This window comes from Ammospiza caudacuta, chromosome 24 (genome assembly GCF_027887145.1).
Source record: "Ammospiza caudacuta isolate bAmmCau1 chromosome 24, bAmmCau1.pri, whole genome shotgun sequence".
In the NCBI taxonomy this organism is placed as follows: Eukaryota; Metazoa; Chordata; class Aves; order Passeriformes; family Passerellidae; genus Ammospiza; species Ammospiza caudacuta.
In genome coordinates this window covers 3,242,382-3,266,955 of record NC_080616.1, presented here as the reverse complement: position 1 = coordinate 3,266,955, position 24,574 = coordinate 3,242,382, and the positions used below count along the sequence as shown (strand labels likewise).

Genomic DNA, 24,574 nt, shown 5'->3' with positions numbered 1-24,574 from the left:
TAACGCCTGGAAAGTCCCACCCCAGACCATTGTCTGTGCCAAATGCTGCTCATCCCAGCATGTTGTCATTATATTACAAAGGTTCTATTATCATTATTTTGTGAGGGTTCCACATTGCTAGAGTTTCATACCTCCTTGATGTTTCTCATTTGTTGTTATTATATTGCAGGAGTTCTACTGTCATTATATTGCAAAGGTTCCATATCACTAGAGTTTTTTACCTCCTTGGTGTTTCTCATGGTCACCTCCTCTAACACTGACTGTTCCTTCTTCTCACAGCAGCCAACTGACTCCAGTTCCCCTCAACCAACCAATCCACTCTTTTATAACACTCTTCTTATTATAGGCTACAGCTGTGGCCTGTTAAAATCAATAAAATGAATATAAATTAATATAAATATAAAATTAATAATTAACCCAGCTGCAACTCTTTAGGGGATAAGATTACTTTCTGTACTACCTTTATTTTTACTTATATTCTATCCCCCTACACCAGCCCTCACCCACCTGCTCTGCCCCAGTCCCAGGGCCTTGTCCCTGCTCTCCCCTCAGCTCCATGTTCCTGGTGTTCTCCCAGCCTCACAGAGCACCAGGGGAGGGGGGTACACGTGGCTGACCCTGAGTGGGACCCCTGCAGTCAGAGGAGCCTTCTCAGCAGGCCCAGGGGTGCTGGCAGAGGGTTTCTGTGCCTGGCCACAAGGCTGGGATGTCCCTTGGCTCTCCTGACTCTGTAGGGAGAAAATCACTGGTGGAGATAAAAGAGCAGGACCCAAAGGTGCAAAGCAAGGAAAGAGCCAGGGACAGAGGCCCAGCCTGCCCTTGGCTGTCACCTCCATCAGGGTATTCCCTTTCCCAGAGCCTGTGGGACAGCAGCAGCTCAGGAGCAGTGCCACCAAGCCCAGCCAGCTGCAGGCTGTGACCCATGGCCTGTCCTTGGCAGGACACCTGGCAGGGGCAGAGTGCCTCATCATGCTCCCCTCTCCAAAGAGCAAGGGGAGGGTGCTGGGCTCACCCAGCCCTGCCTTCCTGTCCCCCCCAGGCTGGGCTGAGGAGCATTGAGGAAGAAGCTGCTCCCGAAATCCATCGGGCCATTTCTGGGGACTTGACTGCAGAGGAGGAGCTGGAGAGAGCCATGGTGGAGGCTGCCCTGGAGGAGGGCATTTACAGGGTGAGTTCAGAATGCACAGCCAGTTTGGTGTCCCACCAGCCCTGATTTCAGAGTGCTGGTGGCTCAGCTTGGCTGCTGGCTCTGGGGGACATTCTGCAGGACATGCTGCTCATTCTCACAAGGATGAGCAGCACTTCTGTCCTTTCTGTGAGCATCAGGACATGCTGCTGGTGGCATCTTGGGCAAGCTGCTCTCTGCCTCAGCTTCCCCTCTGTGAAAGGAGCCAGCCCATGTGCCTGACAGGGCTGTGCTGGATATTTACCTGCTGGTTTGGAGGTTCCCACTCACACCTTCTGCCAGGCTCAGGTGGGATAGCTCTGGTGTCACAAGAACTGATTCATATCCCATGCCCGGGAGCCTCAGAGACAGGCTGGGCAGCTGTGGGGTTGCAGAGTTCCTTCTGTGTCCCCGGGTGCCACAGAATTTGTCATGGCCTGGCTTTTCCCAGTGCTGATGGTCTTGGTTTGAAAAGCCAGGTGTCTGCTAAGGAGGGCAGGAGCCTTCCTTGAAATGGAAATTGTAAACTGAACTCCCTCCCTCTGAATTATTATAATTTTGAAATTAAGGGGCTCTCAGGTAAACATATGGGAATAGGAATAACAGTTCTTTAATAGGAAAATTAAAAATACAAATGCAATAGTACAGAGTAAATCACAGACAGACTCAGACCATGCCCTGCCCCCTGTGTGTCAGGGGGGTGTCCCAGCCCCATCCCATGGGGGCTCAGCCCTCCTGCAGTGCCAGCTGTGGCTCTGCTGCAGCAGGGATCCTGCACAAGGGGGGAGTTTTCCTCTGCAGCTCCAGGGCTGCTGCAGATGGGCCTGGGCTCCCTCTGGCCATGCAGGGCAGCAGAAAGCTGCTCCTCTGGCAATGCAGGGGGCAAAGGCTGCCGTGCTGTGCCAGGCTCAGATTGGATCCAGGCAGGAATGCTTGGCTCCTCCCCTGGGCGGAGCATCTCCCATGGGATGCTGGGATTGGATAAGCCCTGCAGGGACACTCAGTGGCCATGGACAGCAGAGATCTCCTGGAGGGAGAGTTGGCTGTGGGAGAGATAAAGAAAACTGTCCCATGAACAGCAGAGAACTGCCCCACAGATAGGAATAGAACACACACTCCCATTTCTAACCTAAGACACTTCTGCATGGCCATCAACCCTCAGTGCCTCAGTTTCCCCACCTGGGCAGTGAAGCTTTGGGGACTGTGTGGTTCTGCAAGGCCTGAGCACAGCAATCACTGTTTCAATGTGGGAATGGCCCCAGAGCAGCCTGGAGCTCCAGGCTCCCCCTGATGCCCTCCCTGTTGGTTGCAGAGAACAGGTGGCTTGTTTGGCCAGGTGGACAGCTTCATGGAGCCCAGCAGCCCTCTGCAGCCCCAGGTGGCCAGCCAGAGGCCCCTGCAGTTCACCGAGGTGGGCACTGAGGACCTTGACTCTCCTGTGTTCCTCGATGACTTCCCCCAAGAGGCCAACACCAACATCAACAATGCCAACAGCAGCAGCTGGCTGCAGGGGTAAGGGGCTCAGCCTTGCTGTGCAGGTGAGGAGGGCATTGCTGGGCCTGCCACTGCCTGCCCTGGGGCTGTCCTGGCTGCACCCTGGCCTGGCCAGGGCTCCCCTCCCACCGCCCTTCATCTCAATGCCATGAGCATGGAAGTGGCAGCAGGGCTCCAGGGGTTGCAGGAATCTCCCCTGCCCCTCACCTGCCAATCTCTGAGAGCCAAGGGCTAGGCCGGGACCTGGGCAAGGGTAGAAGGGACAAAAATGACCAATAGGATGGACTTAGTCCTGGGTCTTGGGGTCTCCACCCTGTTCATCCATCCCAGTTGTCCCTATGGGTCTGTCCCTCCAGGCTGGGGAAGGTGGGAGGGCTGTTTCCCCAGGTGGAGCTGGCTCAGAGTGTGCCCCCAGCCAGGCTGACCCTCCTGCCTGCCTTGCCAGGGTGCACTATGAGGATGAGGTGCTGAGGAGGACGGTGCCAGCAGCGCGCAGGCGCCCGGCCTGGGGTGAGTCTGGGCTTTGTTCTTCTTCTGGGGGACTGGGGCCAGCCCAGGGCAGGGCAAGGGGAAGGGGCTGATGGTGCTGGGTGGAAGGAGGAGGTGCAGGCCCGAGTAAGGTTGCTGAGAGCGCTGAGCACAGCAGGATCTCTCTGGAGAGCTCCAGGAGACCCTTCTCCTTCCTTCCACCCTTTGAGGTGATGAGACATGGAGACAGTGCCTCAGCTTGGGGAGCACTGGCCATCCCAGGGCAGAAGGACCACCAGACCATGCTTGTTTCCTCAAACAGGGACTTTGGGTGCTGCTGAACTCTTAAACCCTTTGTTTCCCCCAGTCTAGTGAGCCTGGTCCCATCTCTGTCTGGCAGTGGTGTCCTTGCTCTTGTACCCAAATGATGGATGTTGAGATGCCAGAGGAGGGCAGAGGGCAACAGGGCTGGAGAGGGGCTGGGACACAAACCCTGTGAGGAACCACTGAGGGAGCTAGGGGTGCTCAGCCTGGAGAAAAGGAGACTCAGGGGTGACCTTATCACTCTGCACAGCTCCTGAAAGGTGGCTGTGCTCAGCTGGGGCTGGGCTCTTTCTCCAGCAGCACTGACACAACCAGAGCACACAGCCTGAAGCTTGTCAAGGGAAACACACGTTGGATATTAGGAAAAAGATTTTACAGAAAGAGTGATAAAGTTCTGGAATGGCTGCCCAGGGAGGTGGTGGAGTCACCACCCCTGGGTGTGTTTAACAAAGCCTGGATGTGGCACTGGGTGCCAGGGTTGAGTTGAGGTGCTGGGGCTGGGTTGGAGTCGATGATCTTGAAGGTCTCTTCCAACCTGGTCATTCTGTGATTCTGTGATATCCCCACCTTTCCCTCCCACAGAGCAGAACCGCCCCATCCCCATGGAGAGGCTGAGCAGGAGGAGAGGGGGCCCCTCCGGGGGTCTCTCATCACCAGGGCCACTTCTCCTCCAGCAGGTAAAGGGGGCAGGGCATGTCAGAGGGGATGTGTAATGTGGAGGACACAGGTGGGCCCCCCTCCCATCCTGGGACTTCTCCCTGCCGTCCTGGCACAGCTGGGCTGGGAAGGAGCCCCTCTCCAGGCTCATTGGGTGTGTGTGGCAGCCATCTTGCCATCTTCAGTGTCATGCTTTTTATAAGCTACAAGAACATGAAATTTGGTGGGTTGATGATTTATGATCATGGTTTATATTTTTGTTTGGTTTTTTTTGGGGGGTTAGTTCTATGTTTGTTTTGGGGTGGTTATGGAATGGTGATGACAGTTGGTTGTTGTTTTTGATACTAGGAAATATAAAGGAAGGTTAATTGAAAGTGTATTGATGATAAACCTCCAGCCTTGCTGGAGCTTTTCTCATGGATCAGCCTGGAGATGGAGCTGGGCTCCCACCCTGCTGCTCTAACAGCTGCATGGGGAGCTCCTCAAACAGCTGGAACAGCTGGGAGCACATGCCTCTGGCTGCCCATCTGCCTCCAGAGCCAGGGCAGAAGGGGTGCATCAGATTTGCCCCATGCTCCCTTTGCTGGGCACAGTGCCTCATGCCTGGCATGTGCCAGGACTGGTTCTCTGCTCTCTGTCCACATGGCCCTGCTGGTCCCATTTTGTTGTCTTATATGTAGCAAGAGTTCTATTATCATTATAGTGCAGGGGTTCCATACCGCCTGCACTGGGATCTGGCTCCCCAGGGCCCCCAGCCCAGCCTAACTGGGAACTGGGGGGCTCTTGATCACCTAATGTATTTTAATATATATTAAAATGCTGAGAATGGATGGGTCCCAGGGGAGGAGCAGATCTTCATGCCTCAATGGTTTCTCACAGACATCTCCTCTAAGCACTAACTCTTCTTGGTCCTTGCAGTAACCAACTGACTACCTTACTCCAGATCCCACCACTCCACTCTTTTATACCACTGTTCTTATTTGCTGTGTGGCCTGTTAAGATCAGGCCTGCTCCTAATCTTTAGTAATTGGTCCAGCTGCAACTCTTTAGGGGATAAGATTACATTCTATACACCTTCATGCTGTACCCCCCTACACTATTTTGGGGGTGTCCTGGAGCCAGGAGCTCCAGCAGGATGGCATTGCCTGTCCAAGCACAGGGCAGGGACAGGGACAGACCCTGCAGCCCCCACACTGACATGGGAGGGATCTTCCCTGGGCAGTGTCCCAGCACATGTTGCAGCTCTGTGCTGCTCTCACCCAGCTGCCCACAGAGGATGGCACCGTGACAGGAACAGCACCCAGCTCCAGGTTCCAGCAGAGAGAAACCGGTGAGCCAGGAGCATCCTCCACCCCAGCCATCACCTTCCTCATTCAGGAGGTAAGGCAAGGGCACAGCTTGGCAGGGATGGCAGGGAATTCCAGGGATGTCATGCTTGTGCCACGATGGGAGATTGGGGGGGCACAGCTCAGCCACAAGGAAAGCAGCAGGTGTGTGCCAGCACAGAGGGCAGAGGGAGGAGAAGAGGGAGCGAGGGAGGGAGGGAGGATGGGTGCCTGCAGCCAGGGCAGTGCCCAGGCTGAGCACCCAGGCTGTGCTCTCCTCCTCTGCCAGGCTCTGATCTCCGGAGGCCTCGGGGCTCTGGCCCAGGACTCGTCCTTCCTAGCAGTGACCAGGGATGAGATGGCAGCCAGCAGCCAGCTGCAGGTGGATGAAGTGGAGAAGGCAGCTGTGGAGCTGCTGAAGGGAAGAGAAACACCGCAGGGCACAAGAACTGCCTCTGCCCCTCTGGACACCTCAGCTGTGGCACCAGGCAGATCCCCAGGGCTGAGGGGATCTCCCTCCCAGAACATCGCTGCCACTCACCTCTGAGCTGCCACTGCAGTGCCAGGGCTGTCTCAGGGCTGCAGGAGCAGAGCCACCCTGTTCCTGCTTCTGCCTGGGCTCCTGAGCTGCTCTGCCCAGCTGTGGTGTCACTTTTGGGACAGGTCTGGGATGCTGGTGCAGAACGGGACAGTGCTGTTCCAGTGAGGTATTGCAAGAGCTGGACAGCTCATTAAAGTGTTCCTGCTGTGTGCCTCTGGGTGCCCATCCTGTCCTTCCTCTGCCACCCTGCCTGCACAGCCAGCTGTGTCACCAGAGCTGGCAGTGATTCACATGGCAGCTCCAGTCCACTCATTTTGAGGTTGCCAAGCTCTGGGGATCTCCTGAAATCCCAGCAGCTGGACCCTGCATCCTCGTGTCTCTGCTGGAGCCTGCAGCCAAGTCTGGCCTGCGAGGAGGAGATGTGCCAGGGCTGGGCAGCAAAATGGAGCCTGGGGCCTTTTTGGCTCCCTGTCCCAGCTGTGTGTGGAGCTGGAGATGGGGCAGAGGTGTGAAAGCCTCTGGGGCAGCAGCCCTGGGGCTGGCCAAGAGGAGAGCTGGACACTGTGAAGCCATTTCTGCCCCTTCCACACTGTGCTCTTGGGGTCAGGCATCCCTCCCTGTCCCTGGGAAGGTCTCATTCAGCCCTTGCCATCCATCCCACAGCTCAGTGGGGCCAGGAGGGTGTGAGCTCTTCCTGCAGTGCTCCCAGCTCTGCCTGTGCTGGTGCTGAGCAGGCTGCTCCTCTCTGGGCTGCCCAGGGGACCCACAGTGCCCTCCATGGGATTGGGGTGCTGAGCCCGGGGGCAGCCCCATCTCCCAGCCCAGCTCCTCACTGGGATCTGGCTCCCCAGGGTCCCCAGCCCAGCCTAACTGGGAACTGGGGGCCTCTTGATCACCTAATATATTTTAATATATATTAAAATGCTGAGAGTGGATGGGTCCCAGGGGAGGAGCAGATCAATGAGCCAGCCTGCTCCCCAGCAGGGTTTTTATTGACTCAATCAAGGGAGCTGCAGAGCTCCAGCTGCAGCCTGAGCACCAGAGCCAGGCTGGTGCCTGCACCTTCCCCCAGTGCATGCAGAGAGCAGAGATGGGCGGTGTGGGGGACACTGCTGCACCCCTTCCTCTTGCTTCTGTGCCCTGGGGCAGGAACTACACCCTTGACACTCACACCCTCACACTCACACCGTGATGGAGGAGCACGGGGGCTGGCAGTTCAGCTCTGCCAGGGGATGCCAAGGACCATGGGGTGAGTGATTGTGGTCTCCTGGTGGGTTTAGGGAGATGCAGGACTGCAGATATCACTTACCAAGATATCTGGATGGTCACTAGAGACTCTAAACATAAAGGGTGACACTATGCTGGGGACAGTAGCACTGTGGTGGGGACAATGGCACTGTGGTGGGGGCTCTGTACCTCTGGGGCTGCACAGGGGATGATTTGCTCCATCCCAGGTGTGTGTGTGGTGTGTCTGTCTTAAGCTGATCCTGGCTGAACTGGGGCACAGATGTGGTTTGTGGTGCAGCTGGCATGTGGGTGGGTGTAGGAAGAGAGAAACACCGTGGCACAGTCACTGCCCCTCTCTGCCTGGAGCTTCTGTGGGGAAGAGTCCAGCCTCAGGAAAACCAGCAGCTCAGGCTGGGAATGCACCATGCACCTTGCAAACATGGGACAAAGAAAAAGGAGCACCAGCTCCTCACATCCTTGCAGGAAGCCAGACAGGCCCTGTCCTGTCACTCCCATGATTCTGTACCAGCACAGTGTCCTGGGACTTACCCACACCAGCAGAACCGAGGAGCTCCTGCAGGATGCAGAGTCCTGTGAGGGCATGGCCCACAGGGTTTGGCTCTCCCACGGTCCTGGCACCTTGGGACGGGCAAACATGGGGATGGGGTGAAGGGACCCATACTGCAGAGCAAGGGCATGTGCTGGGCACAGCACTGCCTCACCAGCCATCAGTGCTGGTGTGTCCTGGCTGTTCCTTTCCCTGGATACAGCCTGGACTCCTCCAAAGAAACCTCTGAGTGCCTCAGTTTGCCCTTGTGCTCCTGACATTGACCCCAACCTGCAGAGCTGGGGGTCCCCTGCAGATCCCACTCTGCTGGAAGATTCTTCCTCTGCAGAGCCAGGGTCTGGCTGTGTCCAGCTGCCCTCAGCCCCAGCAATGGGAGTGCAGCTCAGGAAAGGCACAACAGGGACTCCTTCAGCTCCCCAGGGCTTGTCAGTCTCCAGCCCTGCTCTCTGATGGCCTCTGGATGTGTTTCCCTCCCCAGAGCAGCTCCGAGGATGGAGCTCTGTGGGCACTGCCCTGTGCTGTGTGGGTGCCCACCTTGCTGTGCAGACCCCGGCCCTGCAGTAGGGACTGAGCAGGCTGGGGAGCTCAGCTGGCACCTGGACACGCCATGTTCTCTTAGGATAGACTCTCCACAGCCTGGGACAGCCCAAAGGGCTGCCAGGCCCCAGTGCCAGGAGCTCCAAGCTCAGCCCTGCCATGCTCTGTGTCCTGCTGGTCCACGGTGTCACCCCCAGCACCAGAGGGGACAGGATCCACACTGTTCTCTTGGGGTCAGAGAGAGCCGAGGAGGAGCCGGAGCGATGCCAACCATGTGGAGACAGGCGGTGCGGTCCGGAGCAGCCCCGGTACATCCTGGTACATCCCGGTGCATGGCGGTACATCCCAGTAAATCCTGGTACATCCCAGTACATGCCGGTACATCCCAGTAAATCCTGGTACATCCCGGTACATCCCAGTACATGCCGGGGCATCCCGGTGCATGGCGGTACATCCCAGTAAATCCCGGTACAGCCCGCTACATCCCGGTACAGCCCGAGCAGCGCTGGCACAGCCCCGGTACATGCCGGTAAATCCCGGTACAGCCCGCTACATCCCGGTACAGCCCGAGCAGCGCTGGCACAGCCCCGGTACATGCCGGTAAATCCCGGTACAGCCCGCTACATCCCGGAGCGGCGCAGGCGGCAGCGGGGCCGCTGACCCGGCAGAGGGCAGCAGGGGCTGACGAGTGTGAGTGTGAACGGGAGTGAGTGCGAGTTGTGTCCGTGTGTCCCTGTACTCGTGTGTCTGTGTGTCCCTGTGTCCATGCCCGTGTCCGTGCCCCTGTCCATGTGTCCGTGTCCGTGTACCCGTGTGTCCATGTTCCTGTCCGTGTGTCCCTGTGCCTCTGTGTGTCCGTGTCCGTTTGAGTGTCCGTGTGTCCCTGTCTGTGTGTCCGTGTCAGTGTGACTGTGTCCGTGTGTCTGTCTCCATGTGTCCCTGCGTCCATGCCCGTGTCCGTGCCCCGTCCCTGTGTCCCTGTGCCCCTGTCTGTGTGTGCATGTCCATGTGAGTGTGTCCGTCTCCTTATGTCCCTGTCTGTCCGTATCAGTGTCTGTCATGTGTTCCTGTCCCTGTGACCGCGTGTTCCCATGTCCCTGTGCGCGTGTCTGTGTTCGTGTGCCCCTGTCCGTGTGTCCCGATGTCCCTGTGTCCGTGTCCCCGTGTGTCCCTGTGTCCCTGTCTCTGTGTGTCCATGTGTCCGTGTGTCCCTGTCTCTGTGTCCGCGTGTCCCTGTGTCTGTGTCCGTGTCCCCGTGTGTCCGTGTGTCCCTGTCCCTTTGTGTCCATGTGCCCGTGTGTCCCTGTCCGTGTCCCGTGTGTCCGTGTCCCCGTGTGTCCGTGTGTCCCTGTCTCTGTGTGTCCATGTGTCCGTGTGTCCCTGTCCGTGTCCCGTGTGTCCGTGTCCCCGTGTGTCCGTGTGTCCCTGTCTCTGTGTGTCCATGTGTCCGTGTGTCCCTGTCCGTGTCCCCTGTGTCCCTGTGTCCGTGTGTCCGTGTGTCCCGGCTCCGAGCGGGTTCCCGCGCCCGGCTCCGCGTGCTCGCGGTCCGGCCCTGTGGGCGTGTCCCGGCCCGGCCCCGCCCCGCACCTGGCCCGGCCCCGCCCCCGCCGCGGCCCCGCCCCTCCCGCCCCGCGGATGCTCCGGGGCAGCGGCGGCCGCGGTGCCGTGCGGGGCCATGGCGGCCCCGGACAGCTGCGTGAAGGTGGCCGTGAGGTGAGTGCGGGATCGGCGCTTCCCGCGGGCCGGGCCGCGCGTCCCGGAGCTCGGTGCGCCCGGCAGCGGTTCCGAAAGGCGGGGCGGGCGCGGCAGCGGCGGCTGCGAGGCGGGGGGTGCTGGGTGCCCGCTCGGCTCCGACCCCAGCCCGGGGCAGTGGGACCCCGCCGGGCCGGTCTGTGCCGGACCCCGCCGCTCCCCTCCCTACCCCCTCCGCACCGTTTCGGGGTGTCTCCCCCCTCTCCCACCGGCTCCGGCGCTGCCTTCCCGCCACCCGCCCCCACCGCCGGCGGAGGGCGAGGCCCGGGACCCCCGGCTCCTCCACCTGCAGAGCCGGCGGCCACCCAGCCTGGGCAGCTCCCGGCTGCTGCGCGGTGCCTTTGGCCGTCCGAGGTGTCACCGGGATGCCGGGCATTGTGGGGGTCCCTGCCCGCCCCCCCCGCTGGGTGGTGGGAAGCGATGCGGTATCGCGGTGTCCTTTGTGCTGGGAACAATGCGCCTGCAGCCCCGCACCTCTCAGAGGAGCTGCAGGCGGCCTCGGAGCCCGCCGGGGCTCGGGGGGCTGCGGAGCTCGGGGGGCGTGGGCCGGGCGAGGCCGAGCCCCGCGGGAGCGGTGACACCCCCCAGTGTCACCCGGTCTTTGTGAGCGCCATGCCCGGCCCGGTGCGGGGCTGCGCCTCTCTCTGCCGCCGGGAGGAAGGATCCCCGCCGAAAGAGGGGATCCCGATCCCACGGAGTAGGACCGGACCCTCTCTCCCGCGGGGGAAGGGACCGGCCGGGGCAGCCGCATCTGCCGGGCCGTGGTGGTGGCGGAGCGGATGGCACCCCGTGGGAGCCCGTCCCGCAGCGGACACACCGTGCTGCCCCCCGCTCTGAGCCCCGCCGGCACGGGCAGGGCGGGCTGGCGGCTGCGGGGGCTCGGGGGGCACTGCCCGCGCCCTGCCCGCTCGGAGCGGGAGCACAAAAGATGCTGCTGGTGCAGCGCAGTGATGGAGGGAGAGCGGTGGGTGTGGGGCTGTGTGTGCGTGTGCACGCGGGTGTGCGGGGCTGTGTGTGTGTGTGTGTGTGTGTGTGTGCACCGCGACACCTCCCCGCTCCCCCTGCCCCTCCATCCTGCCCGCCCTGGCTGCAGCCCCAGGGGATTTTTGCCGTTCTCCTCTGGAGAGGCCGAGGGTCGAGGCCAGGCTTGGCTGTGAAGGATGGGGGAGCTGCAGGAGTGAGGGCAGCCCCTGCTGCGGCTGCTGGGGTGGCTGCACAGGGCAGGGGGCTGTGCCAGGATAGAGTGGCTGTGCCAGGACACTGACCCGGGAACCGATTAATGCCGACTATGGGGGTGGGCATTTCCTCCTGGCCGGACTCTTCCCGTCTCCATCCTGCATTTCTCTCGAGATGATGCCTTTTAGCAGCATCCTGGCCATGGGGTGGGTGCCCCGCGGCATGGCGGCTGTGGAGTGCTTTCTGCGGGGCTCTCCTGATCCCTCCGGTCCCCTCCAGCACTGGGTTCCTGGGCTGGCTGGTGCTTGGCTAGGAGACCGCAGTGGGGAGGTGGCTGGGGTGTGCAGCATTGCGGTGGGGCTGGGGCGATCGTGGTGAGGATCCAGGCAGGGGGGAGAGCTCCAGCCCTCTCACACCCCTTCCTTGAGCCAACATCCCGCTCAGAGCAGCTGGTGAGCGCTGGGCACACGGCGGGATGTGCTGCTGGAGGTGAGTCGGGAGGACAAAGGAGCAGGGCTGGCAGCGAGGAGGCTGCAAACAAAGCCGTCAGGTTGTGACGCCGTGCAGGAAGGTGGCTCTGATGCTCAGCTGGGTGTGCCGAGGCTGAGCTGCTCTCCCTGCAGACCACCCACCCACCTTTTCTGCCACAGCAGCTCCTGGGGGCTGGGGCTGGGTTCCCTCCTGCCCCAGGCTTGGAGCAGAGCGAGGTTTTCCTTTGTCAGTGCTGGTGACACCCTGCCGGTGGAGCAGCCAGGCTGCAGGATTCTCTAAAACCCTTGAAGTAAACCTGCCTCAGATCCCACCTCTCTCAGGCATCAGAGCACAGAGGAGATTGAATGTTTCTGGGATGCAGCAGGACACGGATCAAAGCTCTCCTTTTGTCCCTTGATAATGACATGAATGGGCCAGCTGTGCTGTTTCTTTGGGGTCTCTGTGTCTTTCTTTGGGGTCTCTGTGTCTGTGCTGCTGGTGGGAGGGAGGTGGGACCTGGGGAAGGGCCAAGGATACTGGGAAGTGATGGTGGTGTTGCTGGGGGTGATCCAGCTGATGTCAGGAGCTGCCACAGTCATCAGGACCCATCTCTGTGGTCGCAGGGTGGGAGGATAGGGACAGTTGAACAGAGATACTGATCTGTGCATCCCAGTTCCTGCTGATTGCCCTGGTCTGGCAGGAGAAGGCAGGAGAGATGCTGTGGTGTTTCACTGTCAGCCTCACAGGCTCCCATCTTCTCCTGGAGACCCTCCTTGCCCCATTTGCTCTCCAAAGGGCCTGGGAGCTGAGCTGTGGGGACCTGGTTTAGGCTTCCCACGTGCTGGGAGGGAAATGGCTGGTACCTGCAGCAGTGCTGCTGTCAGCAGGAGGAAATGCAGGCCCAGCAGCTCCTCCTGGCCCATGGGCTGATTTCTTCCTGTACCTTGTACCTGCAGCTCAGGGCTGCAGTGTCTGCAAGGGCAGGGCTGGATCCTGTCCTGGCTCTCGCCCTCCCAGCCATCAGGGTCTACTTTGCTTGTCCCCTAGCCTGGAGTGTAACTTGTGAGTGTGTCCCTGTGTCTCCTGGGACAGGTTCTGAGTGTCATTGTGTCTCCTGGGACAGGTTCTGAGTGTCATTGTGTCTCCTGGGACAGGTTCTGAGTGTAATTGTGTCTCCTGGGGCAGGTTCTGAGTGTGTCTCTGTGTCTCCTGAGGCAGGGAGGAGCTGGCCGAGCCGGGCTGTGCCTCAGCCAGGCCATGCTGGGGTATCGGTGCCTGCAGGGAGGTGCCTCCTGCCATGGTGGTGCAGAGCAGGGCCTGGGGGCCAGTCCTCCTCAGGCAGCAGCCGCTGCTTCCTCCTTGGAGGTGACCTTCAAATGGGTGCCTGCAATGCAGCAGCTCCCCACTCCTGTCCAGGAGGTTTGGTTTGAGGCTTGGCACAGGAATTTGAGGCTGGTGCCCCTCAGCAGCCCCTGTCCCCTCAGCCCCTCCAGGTGCTGCCAGCTCCGGGAGCCACAGGGCGCCAGGCCATGGGACTGACTGTGCTGCTTGCAGGAAGCAGAGCTCAGTAGTTCTGCAGTGTCAGGCAGGGCTGATGGCATCTATTGACCCCCAAGCCATTAAACTGCTTGGCTGGAGGCCTGAGTGGCCTGGCTGGCGGCAGAGCTGCTCCCTCAGGGCACCTCCTGAGGGCCGCTTTGAGAGAGAGAGCATCCCCTGTGCCAGAGCTGCCATGGCACTGAGCATGCCTGGCCTGTCGAGGAGACGCAGGAAACGGAGCTTGTGAAATTGGGGAAGGAAGTTGAGTCGTATTTCAAGTTTATTTAAACTCTGCAACCTCCAGTGCTCTGCTGTTCTTGCAGCTGCCCCGCTGTGATGCTCTGTGGCCCTCACCAGAGCCCGTGTGGGGCTGGTGCCTCGGGGAGGGACTCCCAGCTCTTCCTCAGAGTCCCCTTCCCCTCATCCTCATACACCCTTGGGAAGGGACTCTCATCTCCTTCTCAGAGTCCCCTGGCCTCATCCTCATCCACCCTCAGAGAGGGGCTCCCAGCTTCTCCTCAGAGTCCCTCTCCCCTCATCATCACACACACTCAGGGAGGGACTCTCAGCTCCTCCTCAGAGTCTCCCTGCTCTTATCTTCATCCACCCTCCGTCCCCCTCCCCTCATCCTCATACACCTTCGGGAAGGGACTCCCAGCTCTTCCTCAGAGTCCCCCTCCCCTTGTCTTCATCCACCCTCAGGGAGGGACTCCAATCTCCTCCTCAGAGTCCCCCTCCCCTCATCCTCACACACCCTCAGGGAGGGACTCCCAGCTCCTCCTCAGAGTCACCTTCCCCTCATCTTCATACACCCTCGGGGAGGGACTCCCAGCTCAGTCCCCCTGCCCTCATCCTCATCCACCCTCGGGGTGCTTTGGCCAAGAGGCTGAGCTGGCAGAGGCCTGCTGGTGGGATCAGCTGGCTCCAGCCCTGCCAGGGTGCTGGCACCTCTGGTGCCCCATGGCTGGGGCTCTCTGCCTGCTGGGATGAATTCTGTGAGCCCAGAGTGTCTGCTGCCAGCTGGGGTCACTCACTGAGGAAGTGAAGCTGGAGCCCTTCCACATCAGCTGTTTTGGGGTGGATTTGGGCCCAGTGGAAAGGTGGTGTGAACCCAATTTGTGCCACTGTCCAGGGGCTGCAGTGGGCAGAGGGAGGGTGCAGCCCTGGTACCTGCTGCCCTCCATCCCCTCTCTGCTGCTGCTGCTGTGCCTTGGAGCCCTCTGGTGTGGTCTGGGGGTCCCTGGTTCCTGCCAGCTCTGGCTGGTGTTGTCCTGGCTTTGCTCAGCTGTTAGAGGCGTGCAGGGAGAGATAAGGCAATCAATTCCACCCCAAGGCACGGGATGTGACTGTCTCCTGGAGGGGGAGGGGAAGGGGGGAGGGGAGCAGCCCATCGTGGTGCTGGGCACAGCCCTGGGGTGCTCTGTCTGCCATCTACAGGGTCAGGGCAGCCCTGGGGTGCTCTGTCTGCCATCTGCAGGGTCAGGGCAGCCCTGATCCATGGAGAGAAAGATCCCAGGAACCTGTTCTATTCTTCAGGGTGCTGGGCACAGCCCTGGGGTGCTCTGTCTGCCATTTGCAGGGTCAGGGACAGCCCTGATCCCCTCAGGAAAAGATCCCAGAAACCTGTTTTATCCTCAGGGTGCTAGGCACAGCCCTGGGGTGCTCTGTCTGCCATCTGGAGGGTCAGGGGATCCCTGATCCATGGAGGGAAGGATTTCAGAAGGGTGCTCTGTCCTCGGGGTGCTGGTCTGGCAAACCATCACTGTGGGCAGCCCCTTCCTCTCCACCTTTTGCATCTGCTGAGGGCAGCTCAGCCATGGCAGAGGGCCCTGCCCCATCCTGTGGGTGTTTTGCTGCTGGGTGAAGCCATCCAGACATGCTGCTGCTCTGCTTTCACTTTGGGTTTTGCAGCCTGCTGTGACTCAGGGCTGTGTGTTTCTTCCCAGAGCAGGGGGACAGCAGCTCCCCAGCCTGGAGGGAGCTTTTGGGGAGCATGCTGGGCTCTGGGGGTGCTGAGCCCAGGTGTGGGCTCTGTGCCTGCCTTCAGCCAGGCTCTCAATTGGATTTACAGCGGAAATGTTCAGAAATGGATGAAGATGTGTGAGGGGGGAGCAGGGCTGCCCCCCCGGATGTGCCGGCGCCCACAGAAAGCAGCTGGGGCAGGGTTTGGGGCCCGCACACAGCACCCGTGGCAGGGGAGTCAGCTGAGCACCCTGCAGCCTCAGCAGAGCCCAGGGCCTCCCAAGGATCAGCCCGAGGACGGGGCCAGCTGCTGCCTCAGCACTGAAATTGGAGGCAGGAGAAAATTGCGGATGAAGCCCCAAACAAAGCTGTCAGAAACATGGCCCTGGCCCCCGGGGAGGGAAGGCGATATCCTCTGTGAATCACAGAGCCAGGCCTGGCCAGTGCTGTGCTGCTGTTCCTGCTGGGGCTGGGGGTGGCCCCGGTGGTCCCACAGGGCTGGTTCCTGCTGGAGGCTGTCAAAACACCCGATGGCACTGGTTAAACAGCCAGGTTTGGGATGTGCTGGATTGTGAGGGTGATGCTACTGGTTAAACAGCCAGGTTTGGGATGTGCTGGATTGTGAGGGAACTGGTTAAACAGCCAGGTTTGGGATGTGGTGGGTTGTGAGGGCACTGGTTAAACAGCTGGCATGTTTGGGATGTGGTGGGTTGTGAGAGCAGTGGTTAAACAGCCAGCAGATTTGGGATGTGCTGGATTGTGAGGACAGCTGCTGCTGGGGTCTGCTGCAGGAGATCAGTCTGCAGGGCCTTCCTCTGTACCCTGGGCAGCTGCTGATGGGTTTTACTGTGGCTGGGTGGAAAGGACAGTGCCTGGCACCCTTTCCCTCTCTGGGCAGAGCAGGAGGCAGCCCTGGTGTGTGCTTGTGTGGGTGCAGGTGCCTCCTCTTGCTCGGGATCTGCCCCTCTGCTCTCTCCATGTGGATGCCACTCAGTCACTGCCCCCATTGCCAGGGGGGAGCTCAGAGCTGAGCCCCAGCACTGGGGGATTCCCTTTCCCTGCCCTGCAGCTCCTTGGAGCCTGACATGGGTGGGGAAGATTTCTTGTCACAGCCTGCTGTAGTGGAGCCTGGTGCCAAGCTCCCCAGTCTGTGCCCCCTGGGGCTGTGGGCACCTCCCTGCCCGCTGGCCGTGCGAAGCTTTGGCAGGGAGATGTTCTCATCCCTGCTTTGCTTTGGGATGCTGGCAGAGAGCTGAACTGCTCCTCCTCTTCCCCAGGCCTTCAAGCACTGAGTTCCCTGGCCCAGTGTTGCATGGCTGGGAAACACAACCCAGCTGGTCCATGGTGCTGTGGTCTCTGCTCATCCATTTTTTCAGGCTGCACCTGCCTGAGGGAGACATTGGGTCAAAATGTTCTCTGTTCCTTGCCCAGGTGAGGGACTGGGTTTGTTCCTGGGTACTTCAGAGCATCCCCTGTCCTGCTGGCCAGGGGCTTGGCATTTATTTATTTCTATTTATTTATGTAATTTATTTATATAAATGATATCTATATTTTCATTTATTCTATATATAATTATATATATTATTTATATTTATTTTATCCATTTATTTATATATGTTATCAATTTATTTCTATTTTATATCAATTGTCTATATTAATAAAATTATATATATTATATATATATGATGTATATTATATCTATTCAATATATAGAATATATAGAATTTGATATAACATATAATGTATATAATATATATAATATACAATATAATATATTATATATATAATATATATTAATCAAATTATATATATTCTATACATAATTATATGTATTAATTTTTATTTATTTGTAATTTATTTATATTTATTTATGTAATTTATTTATATATATTTATTCTATATATAAATATATCTTTATTTCTATTTATTTTTATCCATTTATTTCCTTATATAAATATATATTATCCATATCCATTTATTTATTGATATTTATTTATTTATATCCCCTTATTTGTATTTTGGGAGGGGCTGGAGAGGCCCCTCTTCTGTACCACTTGCTCCCCTGTCTTGTGGGCAGTTTTGCTCTGGTGTTCCTGCTGGGCTCTGGGGCTGCAGAATCTCCTGCCCAGGTCATGCTGTTGTTTCCCCAGTGGCACTGGGTGCCCTGGGAGGTGCCAGCCCTGGCTCTAGGCAGCCTTATCGCCAGCATGGGCACACCTCAGTGGTGCTGGCCTGAACTGGGACATGGGGACCTTGCAGGGGCTCCTGGGAAAGGGACAGACCCTGTGGGTGGGATTTGGGAATTTGGCTCAGTGCTGGGGTGCAGAGCTGGGTTAGGGTTAGGGGAGGTGTGTCCCTCTGTCCCCATCAGACCTGGGGGTTGCTGTGCTTTGCAGGTCAGGCTGATGGCCTGGCAGGGTCTGCTGGTGAATGATGGTTTCCTTTAACTCCCTGTTCATTGCCATACTGCTGCTGAGGCTGCTTTGGGGCTGTTCTGCGTGGCTGGAGGGGAGCTTGGGCCCTGCTGGGGCGTGTGTCACATCCTATGTGCTGTCACACTGTGTTTCCCACCCACTGGGGTTTGGTGACACTGCACCAAACTGTGCTGGCTCTGTCGTGTGCAGACATCCTCGTGCTGCTCCCCTTGGGCTGATCCCAGGCTGGCCTAAGGCACTTATGGGGTGAAGCTGGAGTCCAGGGAGACCCCAGACTGGATTGGCTCTGCTCCCCTCTCCCCTGCATCCCCTGGGCCCTGCTGGGTGTCCCTGCCACGGGCTGGGTGTCCCTGCTGGTCCCTGCCACAGGCTGGGTGTCCCTGCCATGGGCTGAGTGTCCCTGCCACGGGCTAGGTGTCCCTGCCATGGGCTGGGTGTCCCTGCTGCTGTCCCATGCTGTCCCTCAGCCTGCCATGGTCCCAGCACAGAGCAGATGGTGCAGCTCACAGCCCCGTGCTCCTGCCAGAGCTAATGAGCAGCACATGGTGCCTGCCACGGCCTGATTTAAAGGTTTCCCTAAGCCTGGGAAAGTCTGGAGTGGTGGATTAGGGGGAGCCCAGGGGGCTGTGGGGTGTGAGGCAGGCTTGCCCTGCACAGGGGCAGGCTGGGTGCTGGTGGGTTGGGGCTCCTTGGGGGATGATGTGGAGGCATGTCCCCCTTTGGGCTGTGCCCAGTGTGGCTCTGGGTGCACCCCAGCTCTGTGGGGTGTCCAGGAGCTCTGTTTGGGCTCAGTGCTGATCCAGTTGTGCTGGCTGTGGCACCCTTGGCAGGGTTTGTCAGGGCACAGTGGCACAGGGGGCTCTGTGCTGTGCTCCCTGCTCTGGGAGGTGCCTGGCTATAGCCTGGCTATATCTCTTAATTGGACTGTTTGCTGACCAGATCTGGCAGTCTCCAGGGAGTCTGATTCAATTTTCTCTGATTGCTAAGCCACTTCCCTGCTGTGGTAATTAAATGCTGAACTTTGTCTTGGTTTGTGTCCAATATAACCTGGGAGCAGAGAGGCAGCCCTTGGCAGCCAGCCCTCTCCCTGGTCCCCATGCTCAGGCAGAATGGGGCTGGGACATCCTTTCGCAGGCAGGGGGACGATTCTCCTGTGGGATCTGAGCCTGGGCAGCTTCTGGGCAGCCCCATCCTTGCTTGAGGTGTGGGAAAACCTGGAGCCCTTTGTTGTGATCCTGCCATGGGGAGCTGCTTGGCCAAGCTGAGAGCCCCACACAGCTGGGTGGATGGTGCTGGCTCTGTGGTGCCTAGGCTGTCCTTGAGCCATGGGATGTCCTGGGAGAGCACTGGAGGATGAGAGAGCTGCTCCTGGCTGCCCTGGTGGGTTCACAGGGCAGCAGCACAGCTTGGGGCAGAGGAGGGTGAAGCTGGGGAGCAGAGGGGACAGCAGGGCTGGGCTCTGCAGCTCTGATGGAGCTGGTGCCCCTGGGAGCAGAGCTGGGGCCATGGGGGGACTGGGGATGGGAGCAGGGCAAGCACAGGGGTGTGGGGATGGCAGTGGGGTGGGGATATGGGGTGAATGCAGGGGTGTGGGGTGAGCACAGGGGGTGTGGGAACACTGACAGGAGCAGAATGAGTGCAGGCAGTGTGGGGAGAGGAGCAGGGCAAGCACAGGGGGTGTGGGAACACAGACAGGAGCAGAATGAGTGCAGGCAGTGTGGGGAGAGGAGCCAGGTGCTGTCTGGGCTTGCCCAGCCCACCTGTTCTGACAGGCTGACAGGGCTGGGCTGTGCCCCTGGTGGGCTCTGGCAGCCCCCAGAGGCTGTGCCTGGGTGAGGGGCAGTGCCTCAGCAGCAGTGCTGTGGGCAGCCTTGCCCCTCTGCTGACGAGGTGGACAAGAGGTGGTGGCTGTGAGTTCTGGGGCCTGGCACAGAGAGGGAAAATCCCATGGAGCTCTTCCAGCCATCACTCTCCAGCTCTCTGGCTCTGCTCCCTGGGCAGCCAGCCCTTCCTGGCTGGGCAGCCTCCTTGGGAGGGAAGAGGAATAGCTCTTTGTAGGGTCTACAGGCAGCCAGCAGAGAGGTCTTGCTGGGACAGGAGCTCTTTGTGATCCCCCAATCTGTGAGCAGCTGCCCTACAGCCCCCTGACAGCGCTGGGAAATGCTGTGGGGTGTGTGTGCTCAGGCTGCTGGGAGGTGGGGCACCCCTGTGTGACATGGGTGATGCTGGGTGATGGATCTGGGTGCCAGCTGTGTCCCAGCAGGGTGGTGTGGCTGCTGTGTGCCCACGGGCACTTTGGTGGGGCAGGGTGGGGCTCTCATAGCTCTAGCTCTGTGCTGGAGGGCTGTGGGAGTGTGCTGCTGGCTTTGGCAAAGTGCTGGGGGCCAAAGGATGCTCTGAGCCCCTTGGGGCTGCCGTGGTGCTGGGCTGTGGGACAGGAAGCTGAGACAGCTGGGTGAGGAGGACATGAACCCAGCAGTCCACGTCAGCCAGGCTGTGCTTTCCCATGCAGTGAGACAGAGTGCAGGAGGCTGGGGCTGCCATGGTGTGTGTGCCCTCACTGGGGATACTGGCAGTGCCCAGCTGACCCCATCCCTGTGCCTCTTGCAGGGCTTGAGATGCTGCAATGGGGACATCCCTGCCAGGAGGGATTAGAGACCTCCAGGCTGACCCTGCCTGTGGAGCTGCCTCTCAGTGCCCACCTGGCACTTGGCCCCCAGCCCCTCCTGCACCCCCCAAGGCTGGCACAGGGCTCGGCACAGGGCAGCAGTTGCAGAACAGCTCCTGCACCCATAAGGGCTGGCACAGGGCAGCAATGCAGAACAGCTCCCCAAGGCTGGCATGGGGCAGCAGTGCAGAACAGCTCCTGCACCCTCACCAAGGCTGGCACAGGGCAGCAGTGCAGAACAGCTCCCCAAGGCTGGCACAGGGCAGCAGTGCAGAACAGCTCCTGCACCCTCACCAAGGCTGGCACAGGGCAGCAGTGCAGAACAGCTCCCCAAGGCTGCACAGGGCAGCAGTGCAGAACAGCTCTTGCACACTCACCAAGGCTGGCACAGGGCAGCAGTGCAGAACAGCCCAGGCTGGCACAGGGCAGCAGTGCAGAACAGCTCCCCAAGGCTGGCACAGGGCAGCAGTGCAGAACAGCTCCCCCTTTGTGCCTCTCTGAGCTGCTGTGCCTCAGCTCTGCCCCTCAGTAGCAGGATCCTGTCCCCCCTCCCTGCAGATGCTCGGTGCCCATGGCAGCCCTGCCATGGAGACAGAGCTTTCAGAGCCTGCCAGCCTGGCAGGGAGGGCAGGGACAGCACTGGGGACGCTCCAGCCGGGCTCCCCTTTGTGTGTGTCCCTGCCTGGCTTGTGCTGGTGCCTTTGGATGCTGCTGCTGGATCAGACTCTTGCTGGGAGCCTGTCATCACCCAGTGGGAGCTGCTGGCTGGGAGGGGTGTTCTGCACCCCTGCCTGCCCCTCTGGGTGTCTATCCATCCATCCTTCCACCTCCTGCCTGCTGCCCTGCCTGCCTGGGAAGGTTTTCTTGGCAGGAGCGTTTGGCTGGGACTGTGCAGCTCTGGCCTGGCTCTCTGTTCCTTGTCACCATCAGGGCAGGGAGCTGAGGGCTTGATGTGCTCCTGCTCCTGCTGGATTTCTCCTTTGTAGGATTGAGATGGACAGAGATCTCTGCAGCCAGGGCTGGGAAGTTGTGGGTTATTGCAAAGGGCCTGGGTGCAGGGCCCTGCTGGGAGCTGCCAGCCACAGCTGGAGCAGGGCTGAGAGAAGAGAGGGGCAGAGAGGATGAGAGGGTAAGGGAGTAAAAAGGTGAGAAAGCGAGGTTCCTGTTACAATACCATAAATCTTCTTCTGTGTTGAATATTCTCATTCTCACCAACCAATCTAGTACAAGATACAAAACCTACAGCATTTACATACAGCCTATAAGAATCATTACATTACCCCACTGTGTTACATTTTAAACCCTAAAAACTCCTCTTTGGGCCCCTTCTGCCAAGCTGTAGGGTCTGCTCTGACCCTTGGGCCTGTCTGCAAGCAGAGGGTGTTGTTCCATCAAAAGGGGGTCACCTTCAGCTGGCCACACCATTGTTTTCCAGGTATCTCAAAGCTTGCTTTCATTTCAATCTTGCTTATAGTTTCCATATTCTCAAAATCTTTTGCAGACAATCATATTTATAAGGCTTTCCTGTTTCATCTTCCCCAACAGGGGAGCACACTGGGGACTGGCACGTGGGTCCTCCCCAGCCCCACAGGTCCTAGGGCGAGCCAGGGTGAGGGATGGGTCTCCGGGGAGCTTGGAGCTGGCTGGACAATGAGGTTTGGGCGAATAGGAATGGGGCCGATGTTAGTGTTGGTGTATGGGCACTGCAACAGCTCAGCATGGCCAGGCTCAGAGTGGGTTCTTAAATACCCTGTGGAAAATTCATGTGTGCACACCCCTCTAGCACTGCTGGTCCAAACTCCCCTTGCAGGTATTTAAACCCCCTGGGGGAAGTGGAGAGACAAAGAAATGTTCTGCTGAAAACCTGCTCTCGTTTTTCCTGAGAGAGAAGAAAATTCCCAAATGTGTTGTGGCTCCAGTTGGTTCCTCTGCCCATCCCCTGGGGCTGCTGTTCATGTCTAGGGCGGGGATGAGGGAAGCACATCATCTTGCTCCAAAAGTAATTAAAGTCAGGGATAATTCTTTCTGGAGGAGGGTGGAACCCTGGGAAGGCGACAGGAACGAGTCTGGGACTGAGCACATCAGAAGCTGCTTTTTATTGTGGCTGCTGAGCTAAATATATCCACAGAGGCACAGAGCAGTTCCCATATGTCTGCTGCTATGTGGGGTGAGGGGTGCAGGGTGCTGGGCACTGCCTGTGCCCCAAAAACAGACCAGGGTCCTCCTGGGCCTTGCTCCTGAGTGGGTGAGGATCATACATGAAGCTGTGTCAGGGCAGGGTCATGCTGGATCTCAGGAAAGGTTCTTCCCCCAGAGGGTGCTGGGCACTGCCTGCCCTGCCAGGGACCCCCTGTGCCCCAAAAACAGCCCAGGGCCCTCCTGGGTGGGTGAGGATCAGAAACTCTTGCACAGAGCTGTGCCAAGGGAGGGATGGGTTGGATATCAGGAAAGGTTCTTTCCCAGAGTATGCTTGGCACTGCCTGCCCTGTGCCCCCAAACACAACTGAGGGCCTTCCTGGGCCTTGTTCCTGGGTGGGTGAGGGTCAGACACTCATGCACAAAGCTGTGTCAGAGCAGGTTTGGATTGGATATCAGGGAAAGGTTCTTCCCCAGATGGTGCTGGCACTGCCTGCCTTGCCAGGGACCCCTGTACCCCCAAAAACAGTTCACGACCCTCCTGGGTGGGTGAAGATCATACAGTCATGCACAAAGCTGTGTCAGGGCAGGGTCAGGCTGGGTATCAGGGAAGGTTCTTCCCTCAGAGGGTGCTGGCACTGCCCAGGCTCCCCAGGGAATGGGCACAGCCCCGAGGCTGCCAGAGCTCCAGGAGTGTTTGGGCAGCACTGCCAGGGATGCCCAGGGTGGGATTTTGGGCAGGGGATGGACTGGATGATCCCTGTGTGTCCCTGCCAGCCCAGGAGATTCCTGATTCTGAGTCCCAGCACACTGTGGCTGCTCAGGTCTGGATGTGGCTGCCAGGGATGTGGTTTGAAGGAATTAATAGCTAAGTTTATGGAGCACCCGGGGACTGGAGCTGAGCACTCATTAGCACTAATGAGAGCTATCTGCACGGCTTTGGCTCCAAACTCCTTTTCCACGAGTCCCCTGGGAGCCCCCGGCTTCCTGCAGCCGGTGCATCAGCACGGGCAGAGCTGGGCAGCCCTGCAGAGGGGCAGCAGTGTCTGTGAGTCCTGCAGAGGGGCAGCAGTGTCTGTGAGTCCTGCAGAGGGGCAGTGTCTGTGCAGGTCCAGCTCTGCTCCCACATTGCCAGGCAGGGGTTGGGTGCACGGGATGGGATGGGATGGGATGGGATGGGATGGGATGGGATGGGATGGGATGGGATGGGATGGGATGGGATGGGTGGGTCAGGCTCTGCCCAAGCCAGGAGCCAGCTCAGCCTCGCCTGTCCCAGTCCCATCTGCAAGTCCAAGGCTGGGGACAGCTTTTGGGCTGGGTGGTGCTTTGCTTCAAACGGTGAGGACTGTCTTGTCTTGTCGTGGTTTTGCATTTTGCATTTCAAGCCTTTGTAGCTGTGGTTTGATGTGTCTGTGTCAGACTGAGCGAGGCTGTGCTGGCCTGGCTGCCCTGACTGTGCCAGGCTGGGGCTGATCCGGTGCCACAGCCCCTGTCTGTGCCCAGCCCTGCCAGGGCAGTGGGGAGGATGAGCCAGTGCAGCTGTGAGGGGCTGGGGGCAGTTCTAGGTGCAGGCTCTGTGTGCCCAGCCCTGCCTGTCACCCATTCGTGGAGGTGCCTGATGGTGTTTTTGGGATGTGTCACCTCCTGGAGGTGCCTGGTGGTTTCTGGGATGTGTCATCCTCTCTCCTCAGTTGCAAACATGTCGGGGTTATGGCTGGCTGCAGGAGCTGAAGCATCCCCTGCTCTCTATGCTCTGTGCTACAGGCAGAGCTGCTGTCTGTCCCCTGCCTGCATGAACACCAGCAGGGGTTGTAGGATGTCCTGAGCTGGAAGGGACCCACAGGATTCAGCTCCTGGTCCTGTGCAGGACACCCCAGCAATCCCATCCTGGGCATCACTGAGAGCACAGGGATGCTCATTGTCCATTGTGCAAACACTCCTGGAGCTCTGGCAGCCTCAGGGCCATGCTCAGCACCTCTGGGGGAAGAACATTTTTCTAATACCCAGCCCTGGTACAGCTCCAGCTGTTGCATTGGGTCCTGTCACTGTCACAGAGAGCAGAGATCAGAGCTGCTCCTTGAGAGGAAGCTGCAGACCTCAATAGGTCTGACCTCAGGCTGCTTTTGTCC

General features: G+C 58.9%; 2 protein-coding genes across 2 annotated transcripts in view; both read left to right on the top strand.

The window, feature by feature from the left end:
- The window catches only part of CACNA1S (calcium voltage-gated channel subunit alpha1 S), a 61,360-nt gene extending 55,188 nt beyond the window's left edge, over window positions 1-6,172 (top strand). Inside the window, exons 39-44 of the mRNA XM_058819289.1 lie at window positions 1,040-1,168; window positions 2,478-2,677; window positions 3,105-3,169; window positions 4,034-4,128; window positions 5,372-5,488; window positions 5,723-6,172. Coding sequence (XP_058675272.1) covers window positions 1,040-1,168; window positions 2,478-2,677; window positions 3,105-3,169; window positions 4,034-4,128; window positions 5,372-5,488; window positions 5,723-5,980 — 864 coding nt within the window. The 3' untranslated portion in view covers window positions 5,981-6,172. The remainder of the gene's footprint in view (window positions 1-1,039; window positions 1,169-2,477; window positions 2,678-3,104; window positions 3,170-4,033; window positions 4,129-5,371; window positions 5,489-5,722) is intronic.
- Window positions 6,173-11,456: 5,284 nt separating this feature from the next.
- The window catches only part of KIF21B (kinesin family member 21B), a 49,852-nt gene continuing 36,734 nt past the window's right edge, over window positions 11,457-24,574 (top strand). The window contains exon 1 of the mRNA XM_058819214.1: window positions 11,457-11,608. Coding sequence (XP_058675197.1) covers window positions 11,457-11,608 — 152 coding nt within the window. The remainder of the gene's footprint in view (window positions 11,609-24,574) is intronic.